Source organism: Nuphar pumila, chromosome 5 (assembly GCF_984573655.1).
Source record: "Nuphar pumila chromosome 5, dmNupPumi1.hap1.1, whole genome shotgun sequence".
NCBI classification, from domain to species: domain Eukaryota; kingdom Viridiplantae; phylum Streptophyta; class Magnoliopsida; order Nymphaeales; family Nymphaeaceae; genus Nuphar; species Nuphar pumila.
Window position 1 is genome coordinate 6,121,228 of NC_143253.1, and position 18,139 is coordinate 6,139,366.

Here is an 18,139-nt window from a genome sequence, read left to right on the forward strand (position 1 = left end):
ATGCTTTAGAAAGGCAGTTAAACTGTAATTTGTGTGGGTTTAGTGTTCAAATCTCTCTGTACAAAAAATTTGGTTCATATTTACAATGTGGTGCTTCTGTGATAGGAGTTTTTCATTCTGAAATTTCTTTCCTCAAATAGTTGTGCTTGATTACTTGTTAGTTGATGTCCAGGTCTCCAATTTCTATAAGCGCCCTGCCTCTGAACTAAGTCCTGCAAAAGCATCAGTGGAGGATCTTTCTCTTGTATCAGATAATCATGTTGTCCAGCTGTTAGGGCAAATAAAAAATGGTTTATGCCGGCCTCGAGCAATTTTATTTAAGGTTCTTGCAGATGCTGTGGGCCTCGAATGTAAACTTGTGGTGGTATGTTTTAATTAGATAATATGTTATCTCTTTCTCTCTCTTTCTTGACCACGTTAACCTCTTCCCACTTTGACCCCATACATGTGTTCAGCGTGGTTTGTTGCTAGGATTCAAAATGTGGATCACATTTTTTTGAGCATAACATTTTGGCATATTATAGGTTAATTTTTGTGGCCATTGAAAATTCTTTTTATGCATTGCAACCACATGACTAAAAGCCTAATTTTCACTAAACAAACCATGTAGGTCACATCTGTAAGGGATTTTTGATTGTCTAATCATTTAATTGGATGATGCAAGGTGGGTGCACACAAGACAAAAAACTTGGTGTGGTCCTGGCAACTTTTCGTGTATAGTGTGTACACTATCTAGTAGAAAACAGTGCATTTTCATATTTTTCAGTGTTTTTTTGTGGATTTGACACTGCAAATATGATCTACATGGTGTGTTTAGTGGAAAATGGGTTTTGGATGATGAAATTCTGCAATGTATGCAGGTTTTCAAGAGATTTAAAAATCAAAGGCTGCACAATGTAGACAAATTAATGATTCAGAAAAATTATATTTTTGCATTGGAAAAACATTAGTTAAAAGAGGTCGGGGTAGGCCTAGGAAGACATGGATGGAGGTGATAGGAAAGGATATGAATGCTTTGAACCTCACCGAGGACATGGCATTGGATAGAAATGATTGGAGGAGAAGGATTCATGTGGAAGACCCAGAATGATTTTCTTTTTTGGTTTATATCGCCGACCCCAATTGTTTTGGGATGAAGACGTAGTTGTTGTTGTTGTTGTTATTGGAAAAACATGATCCAAGGTGCAGTCTCTAGCATCTACAGGATTCAGTCAAGTCAATAAAGCCTGCAGCTATGATTTCCAACTAGATCTGTAATGCCCCGAAATTTTTAACCCAAATTGATGTGATTTTTTTTTATATAACAGCAGAAAGAATAACGAACATAGGGTTAAGCATTTTAGAACATTACTTTTGAGAGAAAACTCAACACATGCATTTCATCTCCTTATGATATGAACATTTAACTTACCATAAACCCAAGGAATCACTTGAACAATAAATCAACAATCGCGATCCAATGCCTCATCCCGCAACCGCTCATAAGTCTGCTCGTTTACCTGAAAAATAGTAAAAATTATAGGAATTAGACTACCACGTCTAAGTAGGACAACTGTAACTTTTAATGCAGGTATATCATGAATCTAGCATGTGATGTGGGTGTCAAAGGTGATTTTCGACATATTCTAAACAAGTAAACAGTTTGTGTCACAGAAACCAACATTCATATACATGAGCATGTAAATAGTTATCCAACAACCATAACTGAGCAAGTAAAGCATCATGTTCAATATTAATAAGCAAGTGAATGTGTATTGCAACAGTTATAACAATAACCTGTACAACTCTCAGATAATTCTTCAACTACTTTATATCTACACATTTCCCAATTTTATATCTTCACAAGCTCAGAATATGCAGCACATTAAAGAACATAACCACAATACCTCCAGTATTTTCACTCACTGTGATACATAATTTCACTAAATTGTGTTTAAATTATCTTACCCCGCAGGTACGCACGGGCACAGGTGACCATCTTGTAATGAAATATGCGGAAAAACTAAGAGTGCATTAAGCACTTACAACATTCACTAATGAACAAACAAAAGGGCTAACACCCAAACCCACGAGAGACAACACAACATAAAAATATAAATGTCTCTTATTGAAAAAGAGAGAGAGCTCTCAAGAGTGAAGAATACAAGAGGGGTTCACCCCTATATATACAGAAATGAAGGAGAGGGGGGATGGCTATAAGGCCTTAAAAGGAGAGCCACCTAGGGGCTCCCCATGTAGTCGTTGGGAGCCCCCAACGGTCACAAATATGACCATTGGGGGCCCCATCGACTCCATAGTGGGGCCCCTTTTGTGTGAGCAAAAAACATAAAAACAAAAAAATATAAATTACAAAAAATAAAAGGGAAAATAAAAGAAGAATAACAAGTACCCCTATCGGGTACTTGTGAAATGACTAAAATACCCCTATCGGGTATTTTAGACAATTACATATATATATATATATATATATAAACACACACATATATATATATATATATGTGTGTGTGTTTATATATATATATATATATATATATATATATATGAATTACATGTATTTTAACACCCTCCCTCAAGCTTTACGGGGATATAACTGAAAGCTTGTTAAGGAGAAACAAAAAACGAGGAGCATGAAGGGCCTTAGTGAAGAAGTCCGTCAACTGGTACTCAGATGTGACGTAAGGTAGTGCTATGGTTCCTCTTAGGTATTCATCACGTACGTAATGGCAGTCCATCTCAATATGCTTAGTACGCTCATGGAAGGTGTGATTGCTTGCAATTTAGATTGCGCTTTTGTTGTCACAACACATCTTCGAAGGAGTGGAGATGACAATGCCCATATCACTGAGGAGACTTCTTAGCCACACAAGTTCCATGGTTGTAGTGGCCATAACACGATATTCCGCTTTCGTTGAGGACAATGATACTTTGTGCTGCTTCTTGCATCTACAAGAAATCATAGTCACCTAAGAAAACACAAAATCCCGTAGTTGAGACCCGGTCATTGGGATTTCCTCTCCAATCAACATCAGTATAAACAATTAAATCAAGTGACGAGGCAGAGGAAAGAAAAACTCCCTTAGTTATGGTGTTTTTGATATATCTGACGATCCTTAAGACTGCACTCATGTGCACGGTTGTAGGAGCATGTTGAAACTGACTGACAGAGTGGACAACATGACCTATGTCTGGCCGAGTGATGGATAAGTAGGTTAGAGACCCAACGAGTTGCCGGTAGGGATTAGGATCCTCGAGAGGTGTTCAATCTTCCAACCATAATTTTGCATTGATGACTTCTGGGGTTTCTGTCTTCTTATCATCGGAGATACCAGATTTGGAACAGATGTCAGCAGCAAGTTTCATTTGAGAGAGAATGTACCCTCGAGGAGAGTACGCTACTTCAATCCCTAAAAAATATCTTAAGAAACCAAGGTCAGACATGTCAAAATTTTCTTTCAAAACCTTTTTAATATCATTAATGCCTTGCTCATCATGATGATCATATCATCAACATAAAATAGTAAAATAACTACTGAAGACCCTGCACTTTTCACAAACAAAGCAGTGTCAGTATAACATGAACGAAAATTCAAACTTATCATTACATTACTAAATCTATCATGCCAAGCCTTTGGGGCTTGTTTTAAACCATATAATGCCTTCTTAAGTTTGAGAATTTTATCTTTACCAATAAACACTCCTGGTGGAGGATGTTAGAAAGTGACTTGGAATACATTGGGTTCAATAATGAACCCATACTTATGCACGTGGAGTGCAAATATACCCATTAAAGGGAAACAACATAAGCACATAATGTGCTAACACATAAAACCCATAAAAAGGGAAAAATATGACATAAAGTCATAAGTTGCATATCATTGAAGAATAATGGAGAAGGGGTAAAAACCCCATTACAATGGAGCATAAGCTCCCTCAAGAAGTATCAAATACAAAGGGGGAGACCCCTATTTATAACACAAGAAAGGAGCCACTTAGGGGGCTCCTAAAGGAGTCGTTGGGAGCCCCCAACGGTCACATTTGTGACCGTTGGAGGCTCCCCAACGACTCTTTGGGGAGCCACCCTAGGTTGCGCAAACCACGAAAAAGGAAAAAAATAAAAAATAAAATAAAAGATAAAATTACAAACATATTCCAAATGGAATATGCGTAAAACTGGAAATGTCTAAACTACCCATATGCCTATAAATAGAGAAATATATATTTTATATATATAATTAGGATAATACATATGCATATATACCATATATGAATATGTATTATACTTTATATATATAAAATATATATAATATTACAAATGTTGAATGATACATTTTAACACCCCCCCTCAAGCTTTGCGTGGGGGAACAAAAAGGTTGAAGACGGCAAGAAGAAGAATCTCAAAGCTTCAAGAGCCTTCAGAACGAATGCCATTGTAAATATCTTCCTCCAATGTCTTTATCGATGAGCACCTTCTATCCAAGGGACTTCCTTTTCTCTTATCTACAAGATCCTGAGAAAAGAAACCAACAAAGAACAAGTAAAAAATACCTTTGCACTTTACTTAAAAAGGAACATTCTTAACAAGGTGCAAAATTTATGTATAATATGATAATTACTTTAGCATGAAACGAAAAATTTAGAAAACCAAAGTTTCTAAATCATACATTATGTTAAAACAAAACATGAGCGGAAGCACATTATGCAAAAATAAATTGCAAGAATGCATAATGCATTCAAAAGGTCCAGCATTGGACAAATATAACCCCAAAATGAGGAATAACAAAAAAGATCCACGAAGGGATACCACAAGAAGCCTACGAAGAGGCATAAAATACATATGCTTTATTGAATGAGGGCCAAAAAAGGCCATAAAGAGCATATGCATATACTTATCATGAAATGAATTAATACTCAAAGAACTCATTAATGAACATGCTTCAAACATGTAATGAAGTGCCAAATAAGAGACACAAAGTCTCCAAACATACTTTAGGCAAAATAAACCCAAAAGTTCACAAGGTTTTAAAATCATTTATGAAAGACATACATAATACTCATTTTGCATATAAGGGTGGCAAAAACCATAAGCACTTAATATATAGATTAAATGCTAAGAAATCAACTTGATATGCATATCAAAAAGATGATTTACTTGAAAAACACAAGTCATGAATGGAATTTTGCAAATTTCAATAATAGTTTATTCATTACAAACAACTTCCTCATTAGCCCTCCAAAACCCATAAATCAAGTGTATAAGCTACTAGATCAAGAATATAAAGCCATTAAAGGCAAAAGACACACACAAAGGTGTGTAAACGAACCTCTTGTCTACATATAATAATACTTGAAATAAGTGCATCTACGACAAGAGCAAGAGAATACATGCCAACATGGACTAAAAAGTATCTCTTGTCTACGTAAAAATACACTTAAAACCAAGTATGTTCAGCTACTAGAACAAGAGTAATAAGCCAACCATGGGCTTAACACATAATACATCTCTTGTCTATATACGATAGCACTTGAAATGAGTGAAATAAGCCAACCATGGGCATACATCTTAAGCGACTAGAACAAGGACACAAACGCCAACATAGGCTAAAAATCACACACTATGGTGTGAATCAACGTGCCTTGTCTACATATAAAAACACTCAAGACAAGTGTGTTCAACTACTAGACCAAGAGAGCAAAAGCCAACAAAGGGCTAAAAATACACGAAGGTGTAATAAAATTCTTGTCTACATATGATGACACTTAGATAATGGGCATAAAAGGAAAAGACTTTTGAGGCAATAAATTTGTAATGAAAATAAACCTCGAATGAAACAATATTCCTTTTAAAACATGAATACTCATAACAATAACATTTTGGAATAAATGCATGTAAAAGTATCTTCAACAAGATACTTTAGTCGAATTAAACTTCTTCATTTAATTCGCCATTTAGGAAAGCATTCTTAACATCTAGTTGATAGATAGGCCATTTTTTGACTGATGCCACGGCGATAAGAGTCCTAACACTGGTCATCCTAGCTACGGGTGCAAAAGTTTATTCATAATCTATACTGTATTCCTGAACATATCCTTTTGCTACTAATCGGGCTTTATAGCGTTCTAATGAACCATCACTTTTAGTTTTAATTTTGAAGACCCATCTACATCCAATCGATCTCTTTCCAGTGGGTAATGAAGTTATTTCCCAAGTTTTTGCCTTTTCAAGGGCACTAAGTTCTAAGTCCATGGCTTCAACCCATTGGGGAATGTTTTTGGCTTCATTATAATGTGAAGGTTCATGAAATGAGTGTAATGCAATTAGACATGCTCTATATCTTGGAGTTAGAGACTCATAGGAAACAAACCTATTAGGAGGATTGGAGATTCGGCTGGATCTCCTTAAAAAAGTTTCTTCTATGTTGGACCCTTGAGAGTATTTTTCTAAGGCGCTCATTTGAGCTTGTTGACCACGCCTAACATAGGTTTGGGTTGGTCTATCACTTTCATCTTCAATATTGTCAAGAGGAACATCCTCTAGGTCATTCAACGACTCATTAGAGATTTCCTCTTCTTGAGGAGTCTCATCTTCTTGGGAAAGAAGATCAAATAAGAAAGCATATTCACTTTCGTCAATATCTTTAGTTTTCATAAAACCATTTTCATTTTCCAAAAAGGTTACATCTTTGGATACATAGAGTTTGTTATTTTTCAAGTCAAAACATCTAAAACCCTTTTGATTTTCTCCATATCCTAAGAAAACACATTCAATAGCTTTAGGAGATAATTTGTCTCTTTTATGAGTAAGGACAAAACATTTGCACCCGAAAATTCTTAATCTATTGAAATCGGGTGTTCTTTCAAATAGTTTTTCATATGGAGATGTATTTTGTAAGGATGAAGATATCATTCTATTTATCAAGTAAGTTGAGGTTAAGGTCGCTTCGGCTCAAAAACTCTTTGGATTTTTTTTGGAAATAAGGAGTGTCCTAGTGGTTTCCATGATGTGTCTATGCTTTCTTTCGGCTAAACCATTTTGTTGAGGAGTCCTAGGACACGATCTTTGATGACAAATTCCATTTATTTCTAAATAATTTTGAAATTCATTTGATAGATATTCTCCACCTGAATCGGATCTAAGAGTAGAGATATTACTTGAAAATTGATTTTTGACTATCATATGAATTTTTTTGAATAAGTCAAAGACTTCTGATTTTAAATTGAGAAAGTAGATCCACACATATCTAATGTAGTCATAAATGAAAGTAACTTAATAGGAGTATCCTCCTTTAGACATGACCGGGGAAGGACCCCAAACATTGGAATGGACTAACTCAAAAGGTCTTTTGGACACAAAGATTCGATTTGGAAATGGGGTGGATTTCATTTTGCCAAAAATACAACTCTTGCAAACAAAATGTTTCTCATTACAAAATTTCTTTCCAAATGGAAATGAGTACATTTTTGAGAAACTTGGATGTCCAAGTCTTTGATGCCAAATTTCAATGTTTTTATCTTGGACATGGTTACAAAAAGAGTTGGTGGGAAGTTTCAAGTTGCTCATGTAATAGAGATCTCCCCTCTTATGGCGTTGCCCAATCTGCTTCCCGGACCGAAGATCCTTTATAGAGCAATTCGAGAAGGAGATTTCACATCCATGATCACATATTTGAGCAACAAAGAGGAGATTTAAATTAAGTTGAGGTACCACTCTCACGTTTGGCAAAAAAAAATCTTTAGAAAAATTTAAGGTTCCAAAACTTTTTACTTGTAAAGATGTACCATCGACGGTTAAAACATAGGAGTTTTTAAAGTTATTACACAAATCGGTTGAATCAAGGATCCAAGAAGACATACCTGGAGGAGAGGAAGAAGCTATGGCGGCACCCGAGGTTGATGGAATCTTGAGTAGAGTTTGTAGTGCTTCCGATATTTGGGCAAGAGAAAAAGACTCATTCCCTTTGATAGTTTCCTCCTTCTTTTGAGTAGCTTCTTCAATGGAGGCAACCTTGTTTTTAGGTGCTTCATTCAACTTAGGGCAATTAGGTCTTATGTGACCTGATTCTTGGCAATGATGGCAAATGGCTTTTCTATAGTTGCCATTATAATTATTTTGCTTTCCAAAGTGTGGAGGCTTATAGGTTTTTACATGATTGTCGGGTTTAGATACGACCAAAACATCATCTCCTCCTTTAATCATGCCAAGACGAGTTTCTTCTTGACATATTTCGGCTATGGCATCTTCCAAGGGAAGAGACTTAGATCTATGAAGAAGGGAAGATCTAACTTGTTCATATTCGGGCCTAAGCCCGTGTAGAAATTGGAAAAAGTGTTCTTTTTCCATTTGTTCTCTTCTTAGTTCCACGTCCACACTAGAAACCCACTTTGGTTCTAGTAAAGATAACTCATCCCATAAGGGTTCAAGAGTGATATAGTAGTCTCTTAGACTCATTTCTCCTTGCTTGATAGTCCGGATTTTTTCTTGAAGAAAGAATTGACGAGCACGGTCTTTTTGAGTAAACATACCTTTCATAAAGAACCATGCTTCATTAGCCATCCGAAACTTAGCAATGTTGGCGCAAATTTTGAGCTCCACATTGTTCATGAACCAAGCAAGAGTCTTCGCATGCTTACTTTCCCAATCTTCCACTCTAGATTGGTGATCTTCAATGGCCTTCATGCGAGCATTTCCTTCAAGAGCTTTCGCTTGATCACCATCCATCTTAGTGAGTTGGAGTTGTGGTTCCGGAATGGTGCCCATAACATATCCCCAAAGTTTTTTTACCTTTGAGGTTGTTCTCCATGGCGGCGGCCCACATCATGTAGTTGGAGCCATTGAGCTTGAAGGAGAGATCAATCTTTTGTTCCCCTTCCATTTAATCACTCACAAGAGAACAAACGAAGAGAGATACAAAAACAAATAATATAACTACTCAACTAGCTATATTAAGAAGAAGAGCATACACAAGGCTCTGATACCATGTAATGAAATATGCGGAAAAACTAAGAGTGCATTAAGCACTTACAACATTCACTAATGAACAAATAAAAGGGCTAACACCCAAACCCACAAGAGACAACCCAACATAAAAATATAAATGTCTCTTATTGAAAAAGAGGGAGAGCTCTAAGAGTGAAGAATACAAGAGAGGTTCACCCCTATATATACACAAATGAAGGAGAGGGGGGATGGCCATAAGGCCTTAAAAGGAGAGCCACCTAGGGGCTCCCCATGTAGTCGTTGGGAGCCCCCAACGGTCACAAATGTGACCGTTGGGGGCCCCATCGACTCCATGGCGGGGCCATTTTTGTGTGAGCAAAAAACATAAAAACAAAAAATATAAATTACAAAAAATAAAAGGAAAAATAAAAGAAGAATAACAAGTACTCCTATCGGGTACTTATGAAATGACTAAAATACCCCTATCGGGTATTTTAGACAATTACACACACACACACATATATATATATATATATATATATATATATATATATATATATATATATATATATATATATATATATATGAATTACATGAATTTTAACACATCTCAGAAGTGAACGTTCGGGGGTATATTATTCAAGAGTATTTTATTAACCCGAACATTCTAACTAAGACTGAATCTCTAAGGGAGCGATTAATAGTCGAGAGAATCTCCCAAGGGCTCAACTCAAGACAGGATGCATCCCTAACTTCTGCAGAAGACATGGAACTACCACCTAGGACACATAGATAGTCGTGATCCCTAACTCTGAGGACGGGGACCAACGAGCCGATTCACGCTCGTAACACAACACAAGTCCTCAAAGTTTTGTACCACCTACCCTCTCCAAGGTAAGCCTCAGAAACTTGTTTCATTGTTTAGTTATTGTTCTGAAGTTCAGGGCATTTCCCACTTCCTCTTACTACCTTAGAAGTTGATCACAACCTTAGTAACTTTACCAAGGTGTATAAAACAGTCTCAATCATTTATGATATTGATTTCATAAACCCACTTAAAATGTTTTGATGCCTTTTAACCGGTCAAGCACACCACATTTACAATTAAGTTTTCATCATTTGATTGTCATAGCACAAGCTAATAGTCTAAGTACCTGCGTCGGGTAATCCATTCATATATTGCCCTCTTAGGCAACGCATATATGCATATGTCACTAAGTGCACCCTCATATATTTGTAACCAATATAACAACCTCATTCCTCAAACACAGATAACAAGAGCTGCATACAAGCAATTCCAACTACTTGAGGTTAATACTGATGATGGAAAATAAGTTAACTTAGAACTCCCGTCTAGCAATAGGTAATAGAATAACTTGAAATCAAGCATGATAATAGGTAACGAAAAGATAGGTATTCCATTTTAATATCCGTTATTAATTCAACATTACAACAGATTTGATATAGTCAATAAGGTGACATATAGTTATCTTGGATATTAGTCAACCTAAAATAAATAAGTTTGATGACAGAACCAAGAGATCATATAATCAAATTTATTCATCGTCAATAAAATACTAGGAATTCAGATTTGATACCATTCCTAAAATAACATATTACTCATGTATTTAACTGTCAACAGATCATCATATAGATGGAATAAAATGTTTCCAATAGCATGCGTGTGAATAAGCAATGCTGCAGAACCCCGATTCATAACACTTAAGAAAACAATAGTTAGTGCAGTTTCATTTCCAACTCAATGATTTAATCTGATTTTCCTTAATTAACCTAGACTTAAAACAATTGTAACTATAAATCAACTACAATCATATAATGCACCATATAGTAACCAAAGATGCTCGGTATATCCAGAATTCAAGCAGACACATTCGGCTTGTCCAAAAAGAGCGAATATAAGGATGTGTGGTCAAAGTGTAACAACCACCATGGGCTGTCAAAACAAATGTACCCTAATTAGTGACAGTCTTACGCAAGCATGGATACCCAAAGCCCAAACAATATGTTCAGAAATACGTGGTAATGTAACCATGGAAGCATACCCCAAACATGTCGGGACATGAGCATTCCAAATATGAGCCCATATATTTTCACAAACAGAAAACTAATCAGATAACAATGTGAAACAGAACATATCGGGGAATTCATTTCAATATGACGGAAAGAATTCTAAGAAAATACAAAACAAAATTTCTGAAAGAATAAAGTATTCATCAGATCTAGATTCATCCAGTAGCCAAAAACCCCATCGGGAAGACACTGAAATCGAAAAAAACTGAAAACCCCAAATCGATGATTTTGGTTTTTTTTTTGTAGCTTCAGCCCCAAGATGAAATCCAAGGCATAGACACCCAATTTGGGCTTTCCCAACAGTCTAACCCCCAATCATCTACTGACTGTTGATTCCTGGCAGCCAAGAACCCTTTCAAGAAAGACCGAGCATGCAATGTCTTGCTTTCTTGACCGACCCACAACCTACACAAGATACATTCCACACCAAACAATAAAGCTGCAGAAATCCTACCTCTCTTTTCCTGCGATGGATGAAGAAGAACAAGGCTGTCGTCCGAGCTCAGACACCTCCAAGATCGCGTTTCTTGCTGCACCCTGATGCTGTAAAAGAAAGAGGAATGAGATGCGAGAGGTGGAAAAAATACGGAAGGAGGGATGCATGAGAGCCCAACCCTCTCCACCCACCTCCTTTATAGCGGCGACCCTCCCCTCGTCCGATGCCCTAGGAGATTTGGTTACCGTGTTGTAACCCCTCCCCTCCCCCGATCTCTGCTATTTGCACCCCTTAGGCAAGAATCGTGCCCTAGGCACGATTCTTATGTTCGAATTTTATTTAAAAGGGGAACGGGTCCGGGTCCGAACCCGATAACCACAGTACCGGATCTACTCTACAGTGGGTCCGGGCCTGTAATGGGTTATGAACCCATTCAAACCTGTGAATTTTTAAGTGGATCCACTGACGTGGGTCCATTTGGCTCCAATGTGGGTCCAAACCCCAATTACCAATTCTTTTATTATAATACTTTTTGATTATTTATTTATTAAACCTTACTATTACGGATCCCGGACCCAATATGAATAAAATCACTCAAATTTTACGGGTATTACAAGATGGCTTGTACAATCGACTGTATAATGTAATCTGTAACATTTATTCATGTCATTAGTATTGTACTGTCCAGTGAACCGTGCCACTTTTAATGTTTTTCTGTTATTTTTTATGACTTTGTGATCTGGATCTACAAAAATCATCTACATAGCTTGTTTATTAAGAAAGATGTTTTGGATTGTCAAATTGTGATGCACAAGCAGACTTCTGAGAGCTTGAAATCAACTGCCTGTGATGCTCTGAAATTTTATGATAAAAAAATCAAGGTTTTATGTGAAAGCAACTGGTCCAATGTGCATTTCCTACTAAATGAACCATTCTGAACACATCAATGAGGTTAAAGTTTTTGGCTATGATTTCCCACTCGGTGGTATAGCATTAGCCACATGACCAACTATTAGCCCACATAAGTACATGTGTGTGTGTGTTGCCAGCAACTTACAACCTTTGACGACTGATTTTCAGGGTCTTCCAGGTGATAGTTCTGGGTGCTTTGACCAGTATAAACATATGTCAGTTACAGTTGAACTGAACTCAGTTGAGTTGCTGGTTGATCTTATGAAATTTCCTGGTCAGCTGATACCCCTTTCAAGTAAGACAGTCATCATGTACCATATATCTGCTACTGGAGAAAGTGACTCTGCAGAGAATGACTCATGTGATTCTCCTCTTGAACCAAATAGTCCTCTATGTGGATTTTATGAAAAGATTGATAGTGAAGGGTGAGAACTGGTCCATTCTAAGTGTTCTCTTTTGCAACTTCCTTTCTGCCTGTGCATGCTATATTTTTATATTTTAAATTATTTTCTTCTGACCTCTTTATACTTGTGTTGCTTTATTACTGATAGAATTGTCTTGCTACTTTCTCCTTGATTTTGTTTCATGTGCACATGTAGACCCAACCCACTTTATTCTGTCTTTTGTTTTAATCATCTACCATTATGCTTTTCAGTTTTACTGTAGGAATTTTGATACTTATAAATCCAAACTGAAACATACAAAATTTCTACTGAAATGAGACACACATTTCATAGAGGTAGTTTTTGTCTTTTTGCATAATGCATGCTTAAGGTTGGAGTTCTTATGGATTGGGGGTTGATGTTTCCTATTAGCTTTTCTCTTCGGTAAATATAGAGCATTGAGGGAAAAAAAAGCCTTGGTGGTTACCCAGGAATTGATAAAGGGAAGCCAGACCTGCTGACTCACGAAGCTTGGAGAAAGTCTATTCCATGTTTTGCTATATTTTTATCTCTGATACACAGGATGTACATGGTGTGCACTTGTTATCACTTCATCAAGGGATTAGTCTGGCAAAAGCAAATTTGCATTAGCTAAAATCAGCTGATTCAGAATGGCAAGATTTGATAAGAACGTTTTCACTTTGATATGTGGTTGACTGTTTATTTCTTAGCTCCTAATTTGTTAAGATAAGGGATACAGACATCTGATTCATGTTGTTCATGAACTGGGGAATAAAAGGCAGTGAAGGCACCTTGATGAGGTGTTTGATTCGCGGATAGGGGAGGACAAGGACACCATATGTAAAACCCACGTTTCTTTAAAAAAAAATTGTATTGGACCCGGGCTGGGTCCGAACCCGACCCGGGCCCCTTTTCATTAGGGTTTTAGTAACCCGACTCAGGAAATCCTCTTCCCGAGCGCCGCAACACCCCCCCCCCCCCTCCACCTGCGATTTCGAGGAGATAAGGGGAAACCCATTGGGGTTTCCCCATTCATCGCCCCCACCTGTGCCTTTAAGACCTGGGTAGGAGGGCGAGGGGAGGCACACCTCCCTTTCGCAGCCCTTCGATCCCCTCACGACGACCCACCTTCTTTGCTGCGCTCGCCACCAGCACCGTCGCTGCAACCCACACCGACGCCGACCACCGCCTCCCAGGTATGCCTCTCCTCCTCTCTCTTTCCCCCCCTTTCTCTTTCACCTCGCCGGGAGGCCGACAGGCGGCGCACGACCCCTGCCGCGCCCCCCCTCTCCTCTGTGGCCTGCGAAGGGGTCGGCAGGAGGTTGGTGGTTCCTGCCGCTCTGGTCTCTCTCTTTGGCAGGGGTTAGTCCCCCTGCCGCCTCTCGATCACCGGTAGGCAGGGGCAATGCCCCTGCCGCTTCCTGTTTCCCGGCAGGCAGGGGCTCGCCCTGCTGCCTCTAGGGTTTTGGCGCGCAGCAGTAGTGCCCCTGCCGCCTTCTTGTCTCGGCTGGCAGGGGCAATGCCCCTGTCGCCCTTTGTTTTGCTGGGCTGGCAGGGGCTCGCCCCCCCCGTCGCCTCTTGGCTTCTGGGAGGGCAGGGGATATCCCCCTGGTGCCCCTTGATTCTCGGCACGTAGGGGCTTGTCCCCCTGTCCCGAGCTCTCTCCCTCTCTCTGTCGGCAGGGGTTGGCCCCCTGCCGTCTCTCGGCAGGGGTTGGCCCCCTGCCGCCTCTCGGCAGGGGTTGGCCCCTGCCTCCTTGTTGCTGTCGGCAGGGGCTAGCCCTGTCGTCTCTTGGCTGTTGGCAGGGGCTCAGCCCCTGCCGCTTCATTGTTGTCGGTAGGGGCTGCCCCCCTGCTGCATCGATGCTGCCAGCAGGGGCTGGTCCCCTGCCGTCTCGTGCTGTCGGCAGGGGCTGGCCCCCTTGCCGCTTCGATGCTGTTGGCAGGGGCTGGCCCCCTGCCATCTCGTGCTGTCGGTAGGGGCTGCCCCCCCTGCCGCTTCGATGCCGTCGGCAGCGGCTGGCCCCCCTGCCGCTTCGATGCCGTCGGCAGGGGCTGCCCCCCCTTGTCGTCTCGTTGCTGTCGGCAGGGGCAGGCCCCCTGCCGCCTTGTTGCTGTCGGCAGGGGTTGGCCCCCTGCCGCCTCGCTGTTTTCGACAGGGGCTCATCCCCTGTCGCCCCGCTATTGTCGGCCGGCAGGGGCTCGCCCCCTGTCGCTTTTCTGTTTTCGGCCAACAGGGGCACACCCCTGCTGCCTCTCTCTTTTTCGATCGACAGACTTGACTTCTTTTCTTCGCATGATAAATAATGTAGTGCTGAATACTCATACTTTTGCAGACTTCGTATCGAACCCCGCTCTGGCTCCGCGGCCTGAGCCTCGTATCATCTACACTCGTAGACGCACGCAACTGCACGACATCCCGAGGTAGGGTAAAGTCGCACAAGGGGCAATAAATGAACCTATTTAAGTTGAAATAATTAAGATGCCCATGCTAGATATGCTTAGATTTATATTGCTTCTGCTTTGCATATGTTCTTGTCTGCATATTTATGAGTCGATGTATGATTTTACTCTTTGAGTATTAATTTGCGTATTTGCTTATGTGGTTGAAGGTGGTTTCGTACTTTTTGCAATACTTATGCCCTTAATTGCTTGCATATATACTTGCCTGTACGTTCCTATGGGTCGATGTACAATTTCATTCTTCGATCATTATTTTGCATAGTTGCTTATGAGTTGAGGTGTGGTTTCCTATTTCTTGAAATACTTATGCCCTTGTTTACTTGCATCCATTTTTGCCTGCACGTTTCCTTTGAGTGAGGTACGACTTCGTGTCTCGTGTATTACTTATGACCTTATGTGTTTGCCTATCTAAGTGGTCAAGGTATGGTTTTTGTACCTCGTGTATTATTTATGTGCTTTTCCCTCGATGTGCGGCATCACAAGTCGAGAGTTGCTTGTTGTCATGTTATAACCTGCATATGCTCACATTCATGGTAAATATGTACTTACATAAATGTAGTCTGATGCCTATCCTGATATCACTTGTTTTCAAAACACTAGAAGTTGTGCTTGTGCATTGCAGTTCTTTAAAAGCGAGTTTCCTTCTGCCAACCCAGTGCTCTTCAAATTGCACAGCTTTTGCAAAGTTAAGTTTTAAGTCTCGCAGGATTGCGAAGTCACATTTGGGCCCTCCCAAGTCTACACACTTGGGAGAAATGTTTTATAACCTTGATTCAAGTTGCGACTCAATTTAAATAACCCCGATCAGGGGCATGAGCCTATGAATGAGTGGGGTTCTGTTGAATGACCCATTCTTCATTTATCAATCTAATGTCGCATGTCGATACTAAGATAAATTTTGGATGCAAGATTAATAGTGATGTGCCTTGTCTGAATGACTCAATGTGGCATTGTGGCTTTTAAGGATGAATCGTGCCAAATGAACACTCCTATATTCTTTGGATCGTTATGAAGTTGTGTGTTGGGTGTTCCTTTTGAGAAGCCTATGCACCTCCATTTTTCAGTGTAGCGTACTTTTAGACATGCACAATATGTTAAGTACTTTGTTGATCGAACGAGAGATCCGAGACGACCTTGTATCATGAAATAAGCAAAATATTGTTGAAATGAACTCAAGACTTATCTTGCCAAATTGTGTTGTGTTACTTCTTATGCAAATAATATCTATTGGGTTTTCTGTGGTGAAACCACATCCCTTTCATCGTAGTCATACTTTTGACAAGTACGATCGTACTTTTTGACAAGTACGTCTTCTTACGTTGCGATGCTTGGATGAGTAGGTTGTGGCAACCTCGATGAGTGCAAAAAACAGAATGCTGAGATCACCTAAATAAGTGATGATTTCCGCCTTCACCGGCAAGATACTCGAGTTGGGTCGAAAGACCAGAGTATGTAGAATGGGTCTTCAGTTAACTATTCTTGATGTACTCATTCGAACCGCTGACTCCTTTTAGGAGAGAGGGCGGGAAGGTGCAAAAACTTCGATGGACATGCCATTAATGGCCGTTACGAGCAAAAGACTCGGCTTCCCCAGTCATCGGAGTTAGGGGAAAGGGACTACCATAATTATCCTAGGTGGTAGCTCTCCATGTTCGGGATGCATGCATTGTTTATACTGCTTTGGGGATTTCTCTCTTGGTCACTGACCGTCCCCTTAGGTGCAGACTCAGTCAGCTATCCGGGTTATCTTAAAATACATAGCATAATAAACCCCCGGATCTGTCTAGGCTGTTTCTAAAGTCGTGCTTTGTGTGTCCCACTTGGCCAATTAATATCGAAACATAATTTAAATCCGATCACAGAATTTGTTGAGTTATGCACGTATGAAAGCTGTAGCATGCAACGAGTTTCAATACTTATGAAATTGTGTGTGTGGTTGATGTAGCATCGTATTTTGCTTGCTTATGCAGTGCTTTGCTTATAATAATTAGCCTACTTGTGCCAGTGAAATGCTTGCAATAGTTTTTGCATTTTGCTCATGATAGTTACTCCATGAATCTGTTGAAATTAAATTGTTAGATAATTGCCTGTCTACTTGACATATTAAATTATTTTGCTTAACTATGTTCTATATCGTCCTGTATGTGCACCTACCAGTTTTTAGTGAAACTGACCCATTTTATGGGCATGTGATGTATAGGTGATACACTCTGCGATGGCACGATGAGATCAAGATAGAACTCTTTCCCTGACGTTTTGCTTCTGAGGACATATTGGTAAATTTGGTATAAAATGTATTTCAAAATTTCTCTTTTTATTAAACCTTGAGTTACTAAAACTATTTTAGTAAACTTCTTTTTGGTTTCAACAAACAAATTCTCAATCATTGAAATTGCATTTTAAAACCATTTGATTTCAATAGTTGTGCGGAATTCGGTAAAGGAAAGTTTACGCTGTAATGCGCTCAAGGTCCATCGACTTGTTGTTTTAAAAATATCATTTTTTCGCTTAAGTACTATTTAGACTCTGATAATTGTATGATTTCAAAGCTTTGGGCGTTACACCATATCCTGTCCTGTTAGCAGACATCGCTGGAAAAGGACAGAAGGGGCACATTTTTTTTAGTTGTCATATCCCGTCCTGTCCTCCCCTGTTTCAGGGGGGCGGGGAGAACACTTTGCGACAGCAAAACATGCCCCAAATGGATGCGTAGGATGTGTTGTCCTCCCCATCCGTGCGTTGCTTGTTTGTGCAGGCATGGGCTCCACGCGTTTTGTGTCCTATGGACAGTGCTGTCCGTAGGATCAAACACCCCCTGAAGATCTGCAAATTGTAGGACTAGTGGTCTTTTCTAGAATCATGAGAGATTTCTTATGTGTACCAGGTTGCCTTTGTTTCT

At 39.6% G+C, this 18,139-nt stretch overlaps 1 protein-coding gene across 1 annotated transcript in view; it reads left to right on the forward strand.

Annotated features, from left to right (window-relative positions):
• The window catches only part of LOC149836592 (putative serine/threonine-protein kinase SIS8), an 81,055-nt gene that overhangs the window by 14,847 nt on the left and 48,069 nt on the right, over positions 1 to 18,139 (forward strand). The window contains exons 4-5 of the mRNA XM_090005466.1: positions 173 to 364; positions 12,543 to 12,799. Coding sequence (XP_089861592.1) covers positions 173 to 364; positions 12,543 to 12,799 — 449 coding nt within the window. The remainder of the gene's footprint in view (positions 1 to 172; positions 365 to 12,542; positions 12,800 to 18,139) is intronic.